Below are 13,619 nucleotides of genomic sequence, written 5' to 3' on the forward strand. Positions count from 1 at the left end.
TGTACGTTTTACATTTCAGTATGCGAAACTTTCTGCCGCATTTTGCGTTTGCATAAATTATTCAAAAGAACATAATTAGTAACTATATTAATAGAATACTGTAATCTAAAATAATAATAAAAAAATAGCAAGAATTTAATTATGCATCAGTAAAGACGTTAGAAGACAATAAAAATTACTAGAAGAATTAATTTGGATAATAAAGTAGGCGAAACTCAGGTTTCGCACCGCGAAATCTCGGAAATTTACTCCTGATATATCAGGAAAGCATGTTGTGCAAGGAGGTTGTCCAAATTGCAGTAGGTATCCCGAGCGCGGGTGTTTTGCCACCCCACATTGGCTAATGCCTCCTCGTAATCACGCTGCTATTGGTCAGAGCGCGGGAGCCTACTGCCCCTCCTATGCACACCTGCCAGCGCTTTGATTGGTCGTAGGCTTGGGTATCCTTGTCGCACGCTCGGTGCGCCGTTTCAATGGCGATGGGTATTAGTGGGGGTAGACGTGCCGCTGCTCGAATACCTCTACTAAAACCTCCTTGCTCAACATGCTTCCCGCGTAACAGGAGCGATTTCTGAGGAATTACAGACGACTCCAAACTCGAGATTCTCGCTTTCTTCATAACAAAAAATTCTTTTCATAATTTTTATAATCTTTCAAGCGCCAAACGAATGCACGATATATTTCTCGTTATTACTTAATAATAATTGAATATTAATATCTATTGTTTGTTAAATTAATAACGTTTTTATTAATTACTTTTTTATATATGTATGTACTATATGTATAAATAACTAAACTATTATACGAATTAATGCAGTACTCGTGCTCGGCCGGCTCGGCGGAAAATGCGCTGAACGACACTGGATCATATCTCGAGAAATATATTTATTTTAACATTATTATGTATGCTTTAACGCGAGACTTATTATACCTTTCGCGGCTATTATACCTTTTTCTCGTTAGCTATAGCATTATGCAACAGCTTTCTATAACTCTTTATCGTTTGATCTTATTCGAGAGAGCCTAATTCGCATTAAGGGACACATAACAATGTTAGAATAAACGTATTTCTCGAGATTTATTCGGTGTCGCGTGTGGCATTTCGGAGCTCCGACTTTGTCGTCCAACGCCCGTCGGCATTCGCGGCTACCTTTTTCTCTTTGGCTAGCATTATGCAACAGCATTTTATAATTATTTATCGTCTAATCACATTCAAGAGAGCCTAATTCGCATTAAAGGACACATAACAATGTTAGAATAAACGTATTTTTCGAGATTTATTTGGTGTGTCGTGTGGCATTTAGAAGCTCTGACTTTGTCATCCAACGCCGCCCGTCGGGATTCGCGGCTACCTTTTTTCCTGTTATCTAACATTATGCAGCAACATTTTGAAACTCTTTAGCGTCTAATTACATCTAAGAGAGCAAGTCTCGCGTTAAAGCATACATAATAATGTTAAAATAAATATATTTCTCGAGATATGATCCAGTGTCGTTCAGCGCATTTTCCGCCGAGCCGGCCGAGCACGAGCACTGCATTAATTCGTATAATAGTTTAGTTATTCATACATATAGTACATACATATATAAAAAAATAATTAATAAAAACGTTATTAATTTAACAAACAATAGATATTAATATTCAATTATTATTAAGTAATAACGAGAAATATATCGTGCATTCGTTTGGCGCTTGAAAGATCATAAAAATTATGAAAAGAATTTTAGGTTATGAAGAAAGCGAGAATCTCGAGTTTGGAGTCGTCTGTAATTCCTCAGAAATCGCTCCTGTTACGCGGGAAGCATGTTGAGCAAGGAGGTTTTAGTAGAGGTATTCGAGCAGCGGCACGTCTACCCCCACTATTACCCATCGCCATATTGGAACGGCGCACCGAGCGTGCGACGAGGATACCCAAGCCTACGGCCAATCAGAGCGCTGGTAGGTGTGCATAGGAGGGGCAGTAGGCTCCCGCGCTCTGACCAATAGCAGCGTGATTACGAGGCGGCATTATAGCCATCAATGTAAGATGGCAAAACACCCGCGCTCGGAATACCTACTGCAATTCGGACAACCTCCTCGCACACATGCTTTCCTGATATATCAGGAGTAAATTTCCAAGATTTCGCGCTGCGAAACCTGAGTTTCGCCTACTTTATTATCCGAATTAATTCTTCTAGTAACTTTTATTGTCTTCTAACGTCTCTACTGATGCATAATTAAATTCTTGCTATTTTTTTATTATTATTTTAGATTACAGTATTCTATTAATCTAATTATTAATATATAGTTACTAATTATGTTCTTTTGAATAATTTATGCAAACGCAAAATCCGGCAGAAAGTTTCGCATACTGAAATGTAAAACGTAGGCAATAGCATTTTAAAACTCTTTATAGTCAAATCTCGTTTGAGAGAGCATAATTTGCATTAACGGACACATAACAATGTTAAAATAAACGTTCGTATTTCTCGAGATTCTTGTCGTTCGTTACTTTTGAGAGCTAGTAATCTTTCCGCTAAACGGTGCCCGACCCGACGGCACTTGTCGCTATTATTTTCTCGTTGACTAGCAGCGTAATATAGAACGTATTAAGATCATACGTTTGTTTATAAAAGTGAGATGTATTTAGTTTATTAGTTAATTTGTTAAATTAATAAAGGGATTATCTTCTCTTGGTAAATTTTTATGACCGTCAATGAGATCGGAAGATAATTGAAAAGTGCAGACTTTATCGGCATTACCGATTGTCAATATAAATTTTTTACTAATATAACTTATGCAGCTCACCAAAAGATGGACTTGGAAAATTCATTCTTGATCCAATATCCAATCATAACCTATACAATAAATTTCGCAAATTTTGTCATGTGTGTATTTTATAATTAAAATACAATCTATTTTTTTTACTTGGAATCACACCAATTCGTATAACCAGGTATAACTGTTAACTTAAAAAATCCATCTTAACTTAAAAATGATACAAGCGTCCAGGAACGTGGCACGTATTTTACTTTCCAGTAAGTATTTTCAATATAATATGTTTTGAGAAGACAAGTTACATATTAAAAGCTTCTCTTTGGATTTGACTTTTTGCAGCATGGCAATCTGTATCTGTAACGCCAACGGCTGGTTTAAAGATCTTTCCTGTGCCAGTAAAATTTGGCGGTAAATATATATATGTGCATAATTATAAAAATTATAATATTAAAGATATAAATTAAAAATTATATGATTATACATTGAATACCATCAGATATTGAATACCCGGAGCGAGCAAGACTCAAAATAATGGAGAAAGTCCCACAGTTTCCCCCAGGAATGCGTCCTCCCAAAATGCAAAAGCGACTGAGATACATGCGGGGTCCAGAGCCGACGCACAATTTTCTCATGTACAGGCAATACGGTATCATTGTAAGTCTGCATATAAGTCTGCTGTGTGCTATGTTTAGTAACAAAGATAACTGTCATATGTATAAATCGTTATCTTGAATTGTAGGCTACAGGAGGAGGTAGATTAAAACATGGTCACTTCGAGATGATACGTCTGACAATTGGTAGAAAACTCGATCAAGAAAGGATGTTTGCAATTTGGCGTGTGGATCCACCATGGCAACCAGTTACAAAGAAGGTTTGTTAGATAATAGAACGCATAATATGGACACTAGAAGAACCTTTACTTTCTCAATATAATAATTATTACATTGATTAGTTGTTACACTTTGTGATCTAGGGACAAGGACAACGTATGGGTGGAGGTAAAGGTTCTATTGACCACTATGTCACTCCCATTAAAGCAGGACGAGTCATTATGGAAATTGGTGGTCACTGCGAATATTTTGAGGTATCTTGATAATATACTTCTTTAGCATTTCTCGAAGTGATTTATCCAGATGCACATGCCTAGAACATATCAAAGACATCTTTGAGGAATTTTTGGAATTTTAGAGTACAACTTTGGAAATTTATAGTGCAACTTTCTTGCCAGTTACGTTCTCCTGATACTTTAACGTTTTCGCAACTATACTATCTAAAGTTTCAAGAATTTCCCAAGAATCGCGACTTTGTCAATTATATTATTCTCCTGATATTTTATCGATTTGCGTGAATTCAAATTTTTACGTAAAAATCTTCAGATTCGTTCTTTGGATTATATCTTACATGATAATTCATGATCTTAGATTTTGCACTATGCATATCCACACATTAAACAAGAAATAGAAATGAAATACTAGAAATTGATTTGTGCTACTAGATAGAAAGTATAAATGGGAATGTATTGATATATAAAATTCTTTTCTAGGTAAAGAAAGTATTGACCCAAGTAGCAAATCAACTACCGTTCAAAGCCAGAGCCGTCAGTCAAGAGATTTTGGATAAACAGGCAGTTAAAGAGAAATGGTTGGAAGAGAACAATCAGCATCTTTGGACTTGGAAATACATGGTCCAGAATAACATGCTCGGTTGCCAAAAATGGATATCACCAGTTGATAAATTATGGTTTAATAAATATCTGTAAATAACGAAAAAAAAATCTGAAGAAGCTCTTTTGTATTTTTTCTTTACAAAAAGGTTCGTGAGTTGTCTCAGCATATAATTTGAGAGATTAATAGATTACTCAAACCTAATTTAAAAATTGAAAAAAGTTAGAGATATATATGAGAATTGTCCAATTTCGATATTTCTTCATTCCGATTGGTTGAGAGACACGTAATTTCAAATGCATAATCTGATACGGGTTTTATATATGTTTGTTGACAGTTCAGTTTATATTCACACAGATCACATTCTCTCTCTTTCTCTTTTAATTATTTCTTATTCCCGAGTTCCCAACAATACCAAGACGTCCAAGACCCAACATCGCGACACACACACACACACACAAAGATATACTCTCTCTACTTTGCATTGCATCATCCGACTTTGTTAATATATCACCAACCCTTCTGCTCGTAAATTACAAGATATTGGCCGTATTGACCCTTGTTCGAGGGCAGGTGCCACAAAAGAAAGAAGAAGAAAATAATATATCAATATTATTTCCGTGTGTACATGTCTCCTAGATTTTTGAGGTTAAGATGAAGAAAGTATGTATAAAAACATATTAACAATTTAATAATCATATATTTGATAACGACATAAAAATTCCAGTAAAATTGATATTGAATTTTTTGTCAAACGTGTGTATTGTAACATGAAATTTATGTATATGTTAATTATTTCCATAATTTATTTATTTTAAAGAATCACATTATTATTCTACAATAAGCATTTCGTTTCATCTCGATAATGATGATAAATAATGGGGAAATATTGTAATTTTTTTCACAGATGACAAAACTACTGGAGTGGCTGTCGTGTGCAACGGTGATTTTTGGCATGTGGATTGCTACAATTACAAGCGACTCTGCTTTTGTCAAGGAATGGCATAAAATTATACTTTTTCTTCCAGTCATTTCCTTATTTCTCTTTGGATTATATGCAGTTACTATCATCTTGTACAGAGTATTCACTTTTAATACTTGTGAAAATGCAGCCATCGAACTTCAGCAAGTTGGTTTCTCTTTTATTTAAAAAGATATAATTATATAAGCAATATTGTTATCTAATTCCGTTGTCGCTCTTTTAGCAAATAGAAGAAGCTAAAAAGGATCTTCAGAGGAAAGGTGTAACATTACGAGGGACAAATATTTCTTCAACTTCTTAAAACTCCTGTAAATAGTATAAAATAAAAAAAAAAAGACGTTAACTTTTCTAGTATGTACATATTTAAACATGTATAATTTTCTACATTTAAACTTTTTTGAAGTTTTGTATACATATATACAAAACATGATACATATTTATAATCATATTTGCAAAATTTATGATGTTATAAACTGCAATATTGCAAACATGATTACATATATGTGAACTGCGTGTTAATACTTTAATAGCAAATTTGGTCGCTTGTACTACTTTACATTGGCATTTACTTTGCATACAAAAAGCTATTATACGTGAAGTTATTTAATGACGAAAACATAATGTAAACATTTTGACCAATAAAATAGCTTATGTTAATATCACATTTTTAAGGGAATGTACATTAGTTATATATTTTAAAGTGTTGTAGCTTTTGCACTTTTATATTTAGATATCTTCGTGTATAACAGTCTTTATAGAGCATTGGAGAACAGAGTCAAAATTCATATGTTTAAATTTTCTATAAAATTACTTATTGATAGTAATATAATGGACTAATTTGCATTTGTGGAAATCGTAATTTATTCATTTATACTATGTATTACAAGTGTGTTGAGCACACAACAGAGAATGTGTTGTTTTAACAGCAGTTCTTCTCTATTAATAATTTCTCTATTTTTATAAAAAAAAAGGGGATATAAAATTTGAGTCAATATAACAGATTGGAATTTTATGTAATTGTTACTACAACCCTCCAACGAATAATTCTTTATATTGTTTTTGCACTAAATATATGTAAGAGCGATGAAAATTGTTCAATATTTATTATTGTTTTAATGATATTAATAAGTAACTGTATGGTACAAATTTAAGAATTAAGAATTTCCTACTTATGTAACATGCATAAATACGTACATACGTATGTATGTCGTTATGTGACACACAAGTTATTGTTTGAATTATTCTTTGTGTCAAAAAAAATGTTAATATTGCTTTATGCTGCAAGGAAAGATACAATCAGGCAAGTCACGTTTGGAATAGTTTGTAATACTTTGTCTCATAGTCTATCTCTAATAGAATTCCGTAATAATCTACGTAATAATTAATATTCAGACGTTAATATAATTTCAATATTATTCATAGTATTACAACTGTTTTACTTCAATTACAATCTAATTAATTTTATAGGCAAAAAACATCGCACCACTAGTAAAAACTTATTATGACATTTTCAAGATATCAAGATCCAAAGATTAAGAATAAAATTATATATATATAATTGTAATATATATATATTGTAATATATATATATATGACAAGTTAGTTTTTTTACACCCTGTTACAATTTACTGAATTGTGACAAGCAAGAGAGCTTTTTAACATTTAAGTTAATTTAGCGATATTATCATTTAAAAGTAGAAAATCTCTTTGTACATACATACATAAATACGAATATACGCAAGTACACATGCCCAAACAGATGCATTCTATAATTTTTATATCAGAAAGCCAAGAAATGTACAAAATGCACTCATTATACTTACATGCGAACATTTAGATATGTATAAAACATACCTTAACGCGAGAGTGAACACATCTTCAATTTATATATGCCCGACCCTCAATATGTAACTACTGCAAGATATTTTTCTGCAGAGTAAGGCTCGTAAGGCTTTCTCATATAAAAATGCAATTATATTGCTCCATATATATTAAAGAAATATAAGATCTTAGAGCACTTGTAGGCTGTAAGGATGGATTTTATAACACCGTCTGCTGTAAGCAACAATTCTTTCTCTCATAAACATGTGTTACATATTAAATGAAATGTTTTTAAAAGTATGAAACAATGCTTAAGAGTTGACATATATGTAATGTTATGGTATGCGCTTATCTTAAGATTCACGCGCTTACCAAACACACCAGGGTTTTTATCTACACAACAAATAAAAATAGCATAGATATTGTGTATATCTATATACAAAATAAAGATGATTATTGTAAGGTAAAAATGATAATGGTGCGATCATCCACCCTCTGTCAGTCCTGTTCTTTATTCGAAACGCCGCGTAAAATCAGATGAGCGATTCAGTCGTCGAGGTTTTGCGAAAGTAGGAAGTTAGCAGCGAGATTTTCGTTCTTTTCACAGGCGAAATATGCTTGTACGACTAAATGTTCTGGGAAACCTAACGCCTTCAACCTCTCGATAGCTTCTCTGTCCTGTGGTGTTATCTGTATTAAACCGGATCCTACGCCCGCTGCTGCGCCAGTGCCAGCCCCACCATTCACAGCACCTCCCGCTGCAGCTGCAGCTGCAGCAGCAGCTGCGGGTGCTACGCCTCCTCCAGATGCTGGCAAAACTCGCGCCCCCGTTCCCGTAGTAGGTTCCACTGTACGAGAAAAGACCATACGAGTTATATAAGTTATTAATGTTATTAAATAATAATAATAATAATAATAATAATAATAATTATTATTATTATTATTATTATATTATCAGTCACAATACATGATTTTTTGAGCATACGCGTCTAAACTAACCAGGTTCATTGAGCATGCGTACAAACGCTTCTTGATTTTGAGAAATAAGCTGTAAAAGGGCAGGATTAGTGGAACCGATTTGCTGAAGAAGACTGTTCAGCAGCGCTGGATTCTGCTGAATGACCTGACGCATTTGCTGAAATTGTGGCTGCAAACGCAGAAAGGCCAACGGATCTGGACTTTGATCCTGAAGTTGCTCTTGGGCTTCCGGCGGATCTTCAGGTGGATCCTCAAAAAGTTGCGCTGGTATACCCGTTAGGAGATACTCGACAGCTCTATCAGGGTTGTTAAAACTTGCACGTAACGCCTGTACAACCTGTTCGCGTTCGTACCTAATTCAAATGATAAAAATATCACGTAAATATTAACAAATTGTAGTTCGAAGTGCGTCACTCTTCTTCATACGCACCCCATATCCATGATGTTGTTTACCATAGCATTATAATCCTCTCCCATTAGCAAGGCACTTTCTGCTTGACCAGCCGCTGGCGCAGCTGCCGCGGGTTGCTCTTGCACATTACTGGCTGCTCGTGTAGTATCCTGAACATTAGGATTTGAACTAGGTTGCGTAGTTGCCGCGCTATAACAGAAATATAAAGAATGAGGTGTCCTGGTTTCTACTCCGCACATAATTCGAAAAAGAATAGTTTGTCCTCTTAACGATATTTGACAAATGGTTCTGTTACTTATCATAATTGATATAATGAATATTTCACAACAAGCGACATTTTCGTCGCGCCTTACGCGCAAAAGTGTCGCAATCTTCAAGTTACCTAGTAGACTCTTCCTTCTTATCACCCTCTGCGCGCTGCTCTTCGCTTGTTTTAGGTGTAGCTCCAGCTTTAGGCTTCGTTACCATAACAACTATAAATTTCTTCTCATCGATATTATATTCTGTTAAGGGCTGCTCGTCCGCTAATATTTTCCCTGCAAACGTTTGCACATCGTTAAGATCTCGAAAGCAAAAAAAAAAAATTCATCGTAGCTTTCGACAGCTCTCGACGTGTGCGAATTGGAAACATAACCTATGAGCGTTTCTGCAAGATCATTCCTATCGCGAGGAAGCTATATTTAAACGTGTGTGGGCCGCGCGGTATTTATTGTTCGATTACAACGCGGATTCTCGTCCAGCCGCGTGGACTGGCGTGGACGAACACGCCGGGCGCCCCCCCGGGTAACGTTCCCGATAAATTAGGTTATTTAACCGTGTTCCTCACCAGCGTATATCAACTTTTGATGCTCGGCGGGGAAGCCTTTCTGCGTCTCGATCTTCTCCTTGAGATCTTTGACCTGATAACGTGAAAGGAAAGAAATATTTGAATCGTTAACTGTCCCAAAAAGTCGACTCCGTCGCTCGATCTCGCCCAATTTTACTTACAGTTTGCGACGAGTCGATCTCTATCGTGAACGTTTGCTGTTGTAAGTTTTTCAACGTTATAATCATATTGCCGAGGATGGTGAACTCGTCGCGCACGGCGTACGTCAAGCAATCGCAAAATTAACCCCGCGTAGTCCTCCACGATAAGAATAAAACGGTGTTTTGGTAGAGATTTTTTCGGCGATGAGTCTGCACTGCCTTAAACAGCTCGCAGGTGTATGAATGTTAACACTTGCGACTTGCGACAGTGTGCGGGAAAATATATGATAATGAAAGATCTAGCTACGGCTACCAACCGCCGCGCATGGCGCATCCGAGAGCGAGAGGGAATGCGCACCGGAGAGTCGCAATCGTCTTCACGGTGTTGGTCGGGCTCCGATTGGCCTCGCCGCTCGCGCTGACGACCAATGCAGACGATTTTATCCAGAACTCTCGTCTGCGGTTGGCTGTGCCACAAAGTGACACACGTGCCGTGTCGACGGACTTCGGAGTGGAGTACTGGAGTGAACAGTGAACTTTGTGGAGATGGAAGAACGGAATAGACTGAATAGTGATAACAGTGATAACACGATTCCAACGATTCTGTAATCTAGAATAGAGGAGCCCTCACCGCTCTCAGCCCTATCGAGCTCGTTTTTCGAGACGGCGCGTTAGAATCTTGCTGCATATTCGGTACTCCATTTTCGAGTTGCCTCGCTCGGGTGTAAAATCATTACAAATATGTGACGTACCATAACGCGGTGCTTGTAAAAACGTTACAAAATGGAAAGAATACTCGAAGAGCGTCTGAGGGAAAGGGTTTGCCTCGGCGACGCGGATGGCGTGCACGATCTCTTGAATGTAGGCGTCGACGTAAACGCGCGAGATGGCAGCGGATGGTACTCATTCCAGCTTTGCTTTGACCTACCTTTACAGAAATAGGACTCGTAAAAATACATCCCTTCCACTTACTTTTATTTCCCATTTTCTTCTTAAATTATGTATAAAATTTATGCTCGCTTGAAATATTTATTGAACAGAGAACTCACGCTCTATTGCGTGGGAAGTCACCCTCTAATGCCAATGTAAAAGTTAGATCTACTTATCAAGATGCTTCCAATAATGTATTCGTTCATTCGTGCTTCTGAAGGACCGCTCTACACTGGGCGTGTAAAGAGGGATACTTGGATATTGTTGCCTTGCTCTTGAAAAATGGTGCCGATAAAAATCTGCGATCCGATATGGGCGACACTCCAGCGTCTGTCTGCAGCAACCAACAGATTTTGTATCTTCTAAGCGATGATTTCATGTATGATTCGTCGTTACGCGCAGTTACATTCCCTGCACCAGATTTTCTGCGCGCTCCTGCAAACTCTTCAAAAGTTAGAAATAATATATACGACAAAAGCAGACTCGTCACGTCATTTCAAGACGGTTCGATAAATTGATATAAATTTCTTTAGTAATGTGACAGTTATTTGCCACTTAAAATAATACGATGTTTAAAAAAGAAATTTTTAAGAAGCTACATAGTCAACTAATTTATCACGATGTCCCGTATATAAATTGTATTCCAATGTATTTTTAGAATTGGTACTGAAAATCCGGGTCGCCAATACAGCGGATCCAGATTTCATAGAGGTGGAATTACCGCGAAGCGAGTTGACATATCAGGCTCTGTTGTGTCTATGCTGCAAGGAGTTGGATCTCAATTTGCATCAAATCCAGAAGCTACGAAAGTTGCCCGATACCAGATTGAGAAGAGACAAGGACATTCAGAGACTCCAGAACTTCCAAGAAATCGAGGTGGTCGTAGACACGACAAATGTGTACAAGAGCATGCAAAATGCTAACGGTGTCGCCAACAGTTTGCCAACGTTGCCAGCTAATGGATATCAGAGTATATCTAAGAAGGATCAGACCATTTTGTATTGATTGATCACTTGCATTAGTAGGAAAACCTTTGTCACAATTTCAAATATTTGCACGCAATCTAGTATATTAATAAAAAAGAAACTATTTGTTAAGCAATATAAACAAACTGCCTTTATTTGTCAAATAACTATATCCTAAGAGATATCCTCCGACAATTAGCACAATACTTAATATGCTTCATATCGGAGGACAATAATCTCCCCCAATCACATGATAGATATTACGAAGATAATATTTAATGTTAATTAAATTAATATTAACTATAGATAACATACATAATATTACATATTTCAAAAGTTTTTGTGATTACTTCTTTTTACAAGATTTCAAATTTTAAAGTAACAACAGAATTATGTTGTTTCAATTCTCAGTTTCTTCTTTTGTGATTTTCTTACTTGGTTGTTTCTGCTTATGTTTGTTCAGAATAACTGTGCCTTCGGGTTTAACTATGACCGTGGTATCACGTACGAATGTTGAAAGCTCTCCCTCCACATCACGGTAAGCTTTCGGTCTCTTTGGCTGTACCACAATCTCATGTGGATTGACCGTGTTTTTATTCTCTGAAATTCATAAACTTGTTTAAGGAAACAGTCTATATCGTTATTAATAAATTGAATAATCTATATTTCAACAACTTACTTAACGTCATATAAAAAGGCAATGCCAGACTGGTTGTGCTTTTTAGTCGGAGAGCTCGTATGTTTGTCCAACCGCCTGGATAGTTTTTAGACAGTTTTTCGCAGGCAGCCAGTATATTTTTCAGGATTTTTTTCTTGTCCATGGATGTGTTCCCGATTTGCATCAAATGAGTATCGCCATGAGAATGAAGCAGCATACTGGTTTTCCTCAATGCATAATCGATCTCGTGCTTCAAGTCTTTGCTTTCCATTCTGATTGAAGTCGGCAACTTCCTTTTCTTGGTAAAGTGTTTTCCTAACAAGTGAGACATATGACCGGCGATGCGACCGTCGACAAGAAAGTGGTCATAACTCCCTAGGAGCTTTTTCTTCAATTCAAATTGATCAAATTCGTTCTTCACACGATTCATGGGTATTATCTCATTCACGCGGGTGCACCCATGCTTGTGCAATAGATCTCTGTAGTATTCTACTGTTGGCTCATAATCCTTTCTTCTTCCTCTCTCCAAATCGCAAACGAACAAAGCTATTTCATCGTCTGGAGCCACTATTGAATATGGCAACAATCTGCAAACAAAAAGGTAAGAATTTTAAATAGTAATTTGACAAAAATACAACAATATTTTGCTACATATGAGTTATCATCATTATGGAGTTTATAATCAGAAAATTTCATAAGGATCCATTGGTTATTGTAAGATATAATCATGTACAGTTTTAATATTGTAAAATAAATATCTATGGCATCAGTCAATTTACTTACACCCTCATCTGTCTGCGAGGCATCTTCGGAACTCTGACGCTAGTCACTTGTATGAATATCGGCCGAGCCTCCTCGGCGAGAAGACTATTCGTCTCTTTTAACTGTTCTTGAGTCAAGTGAAAAATTGCAGAGATGCATTGTAGAATTTGCTTCTTCGACAGCTCCTTCAGGTCGAACTCCTTGGGCGATTCCGTCGTCTCCGTCTCGGAGTCGGCTCGCTTTCGCTTCTGCTTCCGCGCAACTTGCGAATCCGAATTCTTTCGTTTCATTTTCTATGCGTATTGCGTATTGCGTACCCGTCTGTATTTGCCTCGTGCAAGTCGTGCACTTGGCGCGTAATATCCCTCTTTTTTTCTCCGTTCGATCGCGACCACGTGGCGGTCAGCACGACAGTACCGTCGTACTCAACATTATTTAACAACCACGGTGATCGGACGAGAATCCGTATTATCAACGTGAATAAATTGAGAAAGAAATGGTTACGTAAGATTAACGAAAGTACCTCGGCGGTTAGAGCACATCAGCCACATGGCTCAGCCGCGCAGGAAATGAGAAGAAGGAAGTGGACGGAAGAATCTTTTCGTGGAGGGAAAATCTCGGCCACTGTTCCCAGCTCCAGCTTTGAGTTTCCAGATTACGAGGAAAGTCCCCAGCACTCGACCACCTCTCGAGAAACTTGGAACGCGAAAATGAACGGACCTCT

General features: G+C 36.9%; 5 protein-coding genes across 5 annotated transcripts; 3 read left to right on the plus strand and 2 right to left on the minus strand.

The window, feature by feature from the left end:
* Nucleotides 1-2,824: 2,824 nt before the first annotated feature.
* LOC112455246 (39S ribosomal protein L16, mitochondrial) lies at nt 2,825-4,542 on the plus strand. Its single transcript, XM_025017046.1, has 6 exons — nt 2,825-3,017; nt 3,097-3,165; nt 3,254-3,411; nt 3,497-3,628; nt 3,731-3,841; nt 4,301-4,542. Exons 1-6 carry the CDS (start codon nt 2,975-2,977, stop codon nt 4,514-4,516), a joined length of 729 nt encoding a protein of 242 aa, XP_024872814.1. The 5' UTR covers nt 2,825-2,974; the 3' UTR covers nt 4,517-4,542.
* Nucleotides 4,543-4,594: 52 nt separating this feature from the next.
* LOC112455247 (dolichol-phosphate mannosyltransferase subunit 3) lies at nt 4,595-5,750 on the plus strand. The gene is made up of 3 exons (XM_025017047.1): nt 4,595-5,084; nt 5,329-5,550; nt 5,627-5,750. Exons 1-3 carry the CDS (start codon nt 5,076-5,078, stop codon nt 5,702-5,704), a joined length of 309 nt encoding a protein of 102 aa, XP_024872815.1. The 5' UTR covers nt 4,595-5,075; the 3' UTR covers nt 5,705-5,750.
* Nucleotides 5,751-6,246: 496 nt separating this feature from the next.
* Nucleotides 6,247-9,893, minus strand: LOC112455245 (UV excision repair protein RAD23 homolog B). Its single transcript, XM_025017045.1, has 6 exons — nt 9,602-9,893; nt 9,441-9,513; nt 8,997-9,150; nt 8,633-8,803; nt 8,224-8,555; nt 6,247-8,072 (listed from the first exon to the last, which is right to left on the minus strand). The coding sequence occupies exons 1-6, from the start codon at nt 9,665-9,667 to the stop codon at nt 7,771-7,773; spliced, it is 1,098 nt and encodes a 365-aa protein (XP_024872813.1). The 5' UTR covers nt 9,668-9,893; the 3' UTR covers nt 6,247-7,770.
* Nucleotides 9,894-10,077: 184 nt separating this feature from the next.
* Nucleotides 10,078-11,617, plus strand: LOC112455260 (ankyrin repeat domain-containing protein 40-like). Its single transcript, XM_025017067.1, has 3 exons — nt 10,078-10,479; nt 10,731-11,014; nt 11,169-11,617. The coding sequence occupies exons 1-3, from the start codon at nt 10,364-10,366 to the stop codon at nt 11,513-11,515; spliced, it is 747 nt and encodes a 248-aa protein (XP_024872835.1). The 5' UTR covers nt 10,078-10,363; the 3' UTR covers nt 11,516-11,617.
* On the minus strand, nt 11,609-13,596 carry LOC112455259 (ribosomal L1 domain-containing protein CG13096-like). The gene is made up of 3 exons (XM_025017066.1): nt 12,917-13,596; nt 12,155-12,720; nt 11,609-12,075 (listed from the first exon to the last, which is right to left on the minus strand). Exons 1-3 carry the CDS (start codon nt 13,183-13,185, stop codon nt 11,876-11,878), a joined length of 1,035 nt encoding a protein of 344 aa, XP_024872834.1. The 5' UTR covers nt 13,186-13,596; the 3' UTR covers nt 11,609-11,875.
* Between the last annotated feature and the right edge of the window lie 23 nt (nt 13,597-13,619).

Source organism: Temnothorax curvispinosus, unplaced genomic scaffold (assembly GCF_003070985.1).
Source record: "Temnothorax curvispinosus isolate PA1 unplaced genomic scaffold, ASM307098v1 QBEX01005936.1, whole genome shotgun sequence".
NCBI classification, from domain to species: domain Eukaryota; kingdom Metazoa; phylum Arthropoda; class Insecta; order Hymenoptera; family Formicidae; genus Temnothorax; species Temnothorax curvispinosus.

Coding starts and splice junctions, on each gene's coding strand:
- LOC112455246 (XM_025017046.1), top strand. CDS start 2,975: ATGATACAAGCGTCCAGGAACGTGGCACGTATTTTACTTTCCA. Junction 3,412..3,496: donor ACAGGCAATACGGTATCATT/GTAAGTCTGCAT, acceptor CTTGAATTGTAG/GCTACAGGAGGAGGTAGATT. Junction 3,629..3,730: donor GGCAACCAGTTACAAAGAAG/GTTTGTTAGATA, acceptor TTTGTGATCTAG/GGACAAGGACAACGTATGGG.
- LOC112455247 (XM_025017047.1), top strand. Junction 5,551..5,626: donor CAGCCATCGAACTTCAGCAA/GTTGGTTTCTCT, acceptor TCGCTCTTTTAG/CAAATAGAAGAAGCTAAAAA.
- LOC112455245 (XM_025017045.1), bottom strand. CDS start 9,667: ATGATTATAACGTTGAAAAACTTACAACAGCAAACGTTCACGATAGAG. Junction 9,514..9,601: donor AGATCGACTCGTCGCAAACT/GTAAGTAAAATT, acceptor TCACGTTATCAG/GTCAAAGATCTCAAGGAGAA. Junction 8,556..8,632: donor AACAACATCATGGATATGGG/GTGCGTATGAAG, acceptor CATTTGAATTAG/GTACGAACGCGAACAGGTTG.
- LOC112455260 (XM_025017067.1), top strand. CDS start 10,364: ATGGAAAGAATACTCGAAGAGCGTCTGAGGGAAAGGGTTTGCCTCGGC. Junction 10,480..10,730: donor GCGCGAGATGGCAGCGGATG/GTACTCATTCCA, acceptor GTGCTTCTGAAG/GACCGCTCTACACTGGGCGT. Junction 11,015..11,168: donor CGTCACGTCATTTCAAGACG/GTTCGATAAATT, acceptor ATGTATTTTTAG/AATTGGTACTGAAAATCCGG.
- LOC112455259 (XM_025017066.1), bottom strand. CDS start 13,185: ATGAAACGAAAGAATTCGGATTCGCAAGTTGCGCGGAAGCAGAAGCGA. Junction 12,721..12,916: donor CCTCGCAGACAGATGAGGGT/GTAAGTAAATTG, acceptor TTTTGTTTGCAG/ATTGTTGCCATATTCAATAG. Junction 12,076..12,154: donor GCCTTTTTATATGACGTTAA/GTAAGTTGTTGA, acceptor TATGAATTTCAG/AGAATAAAAACACGGTCAAT.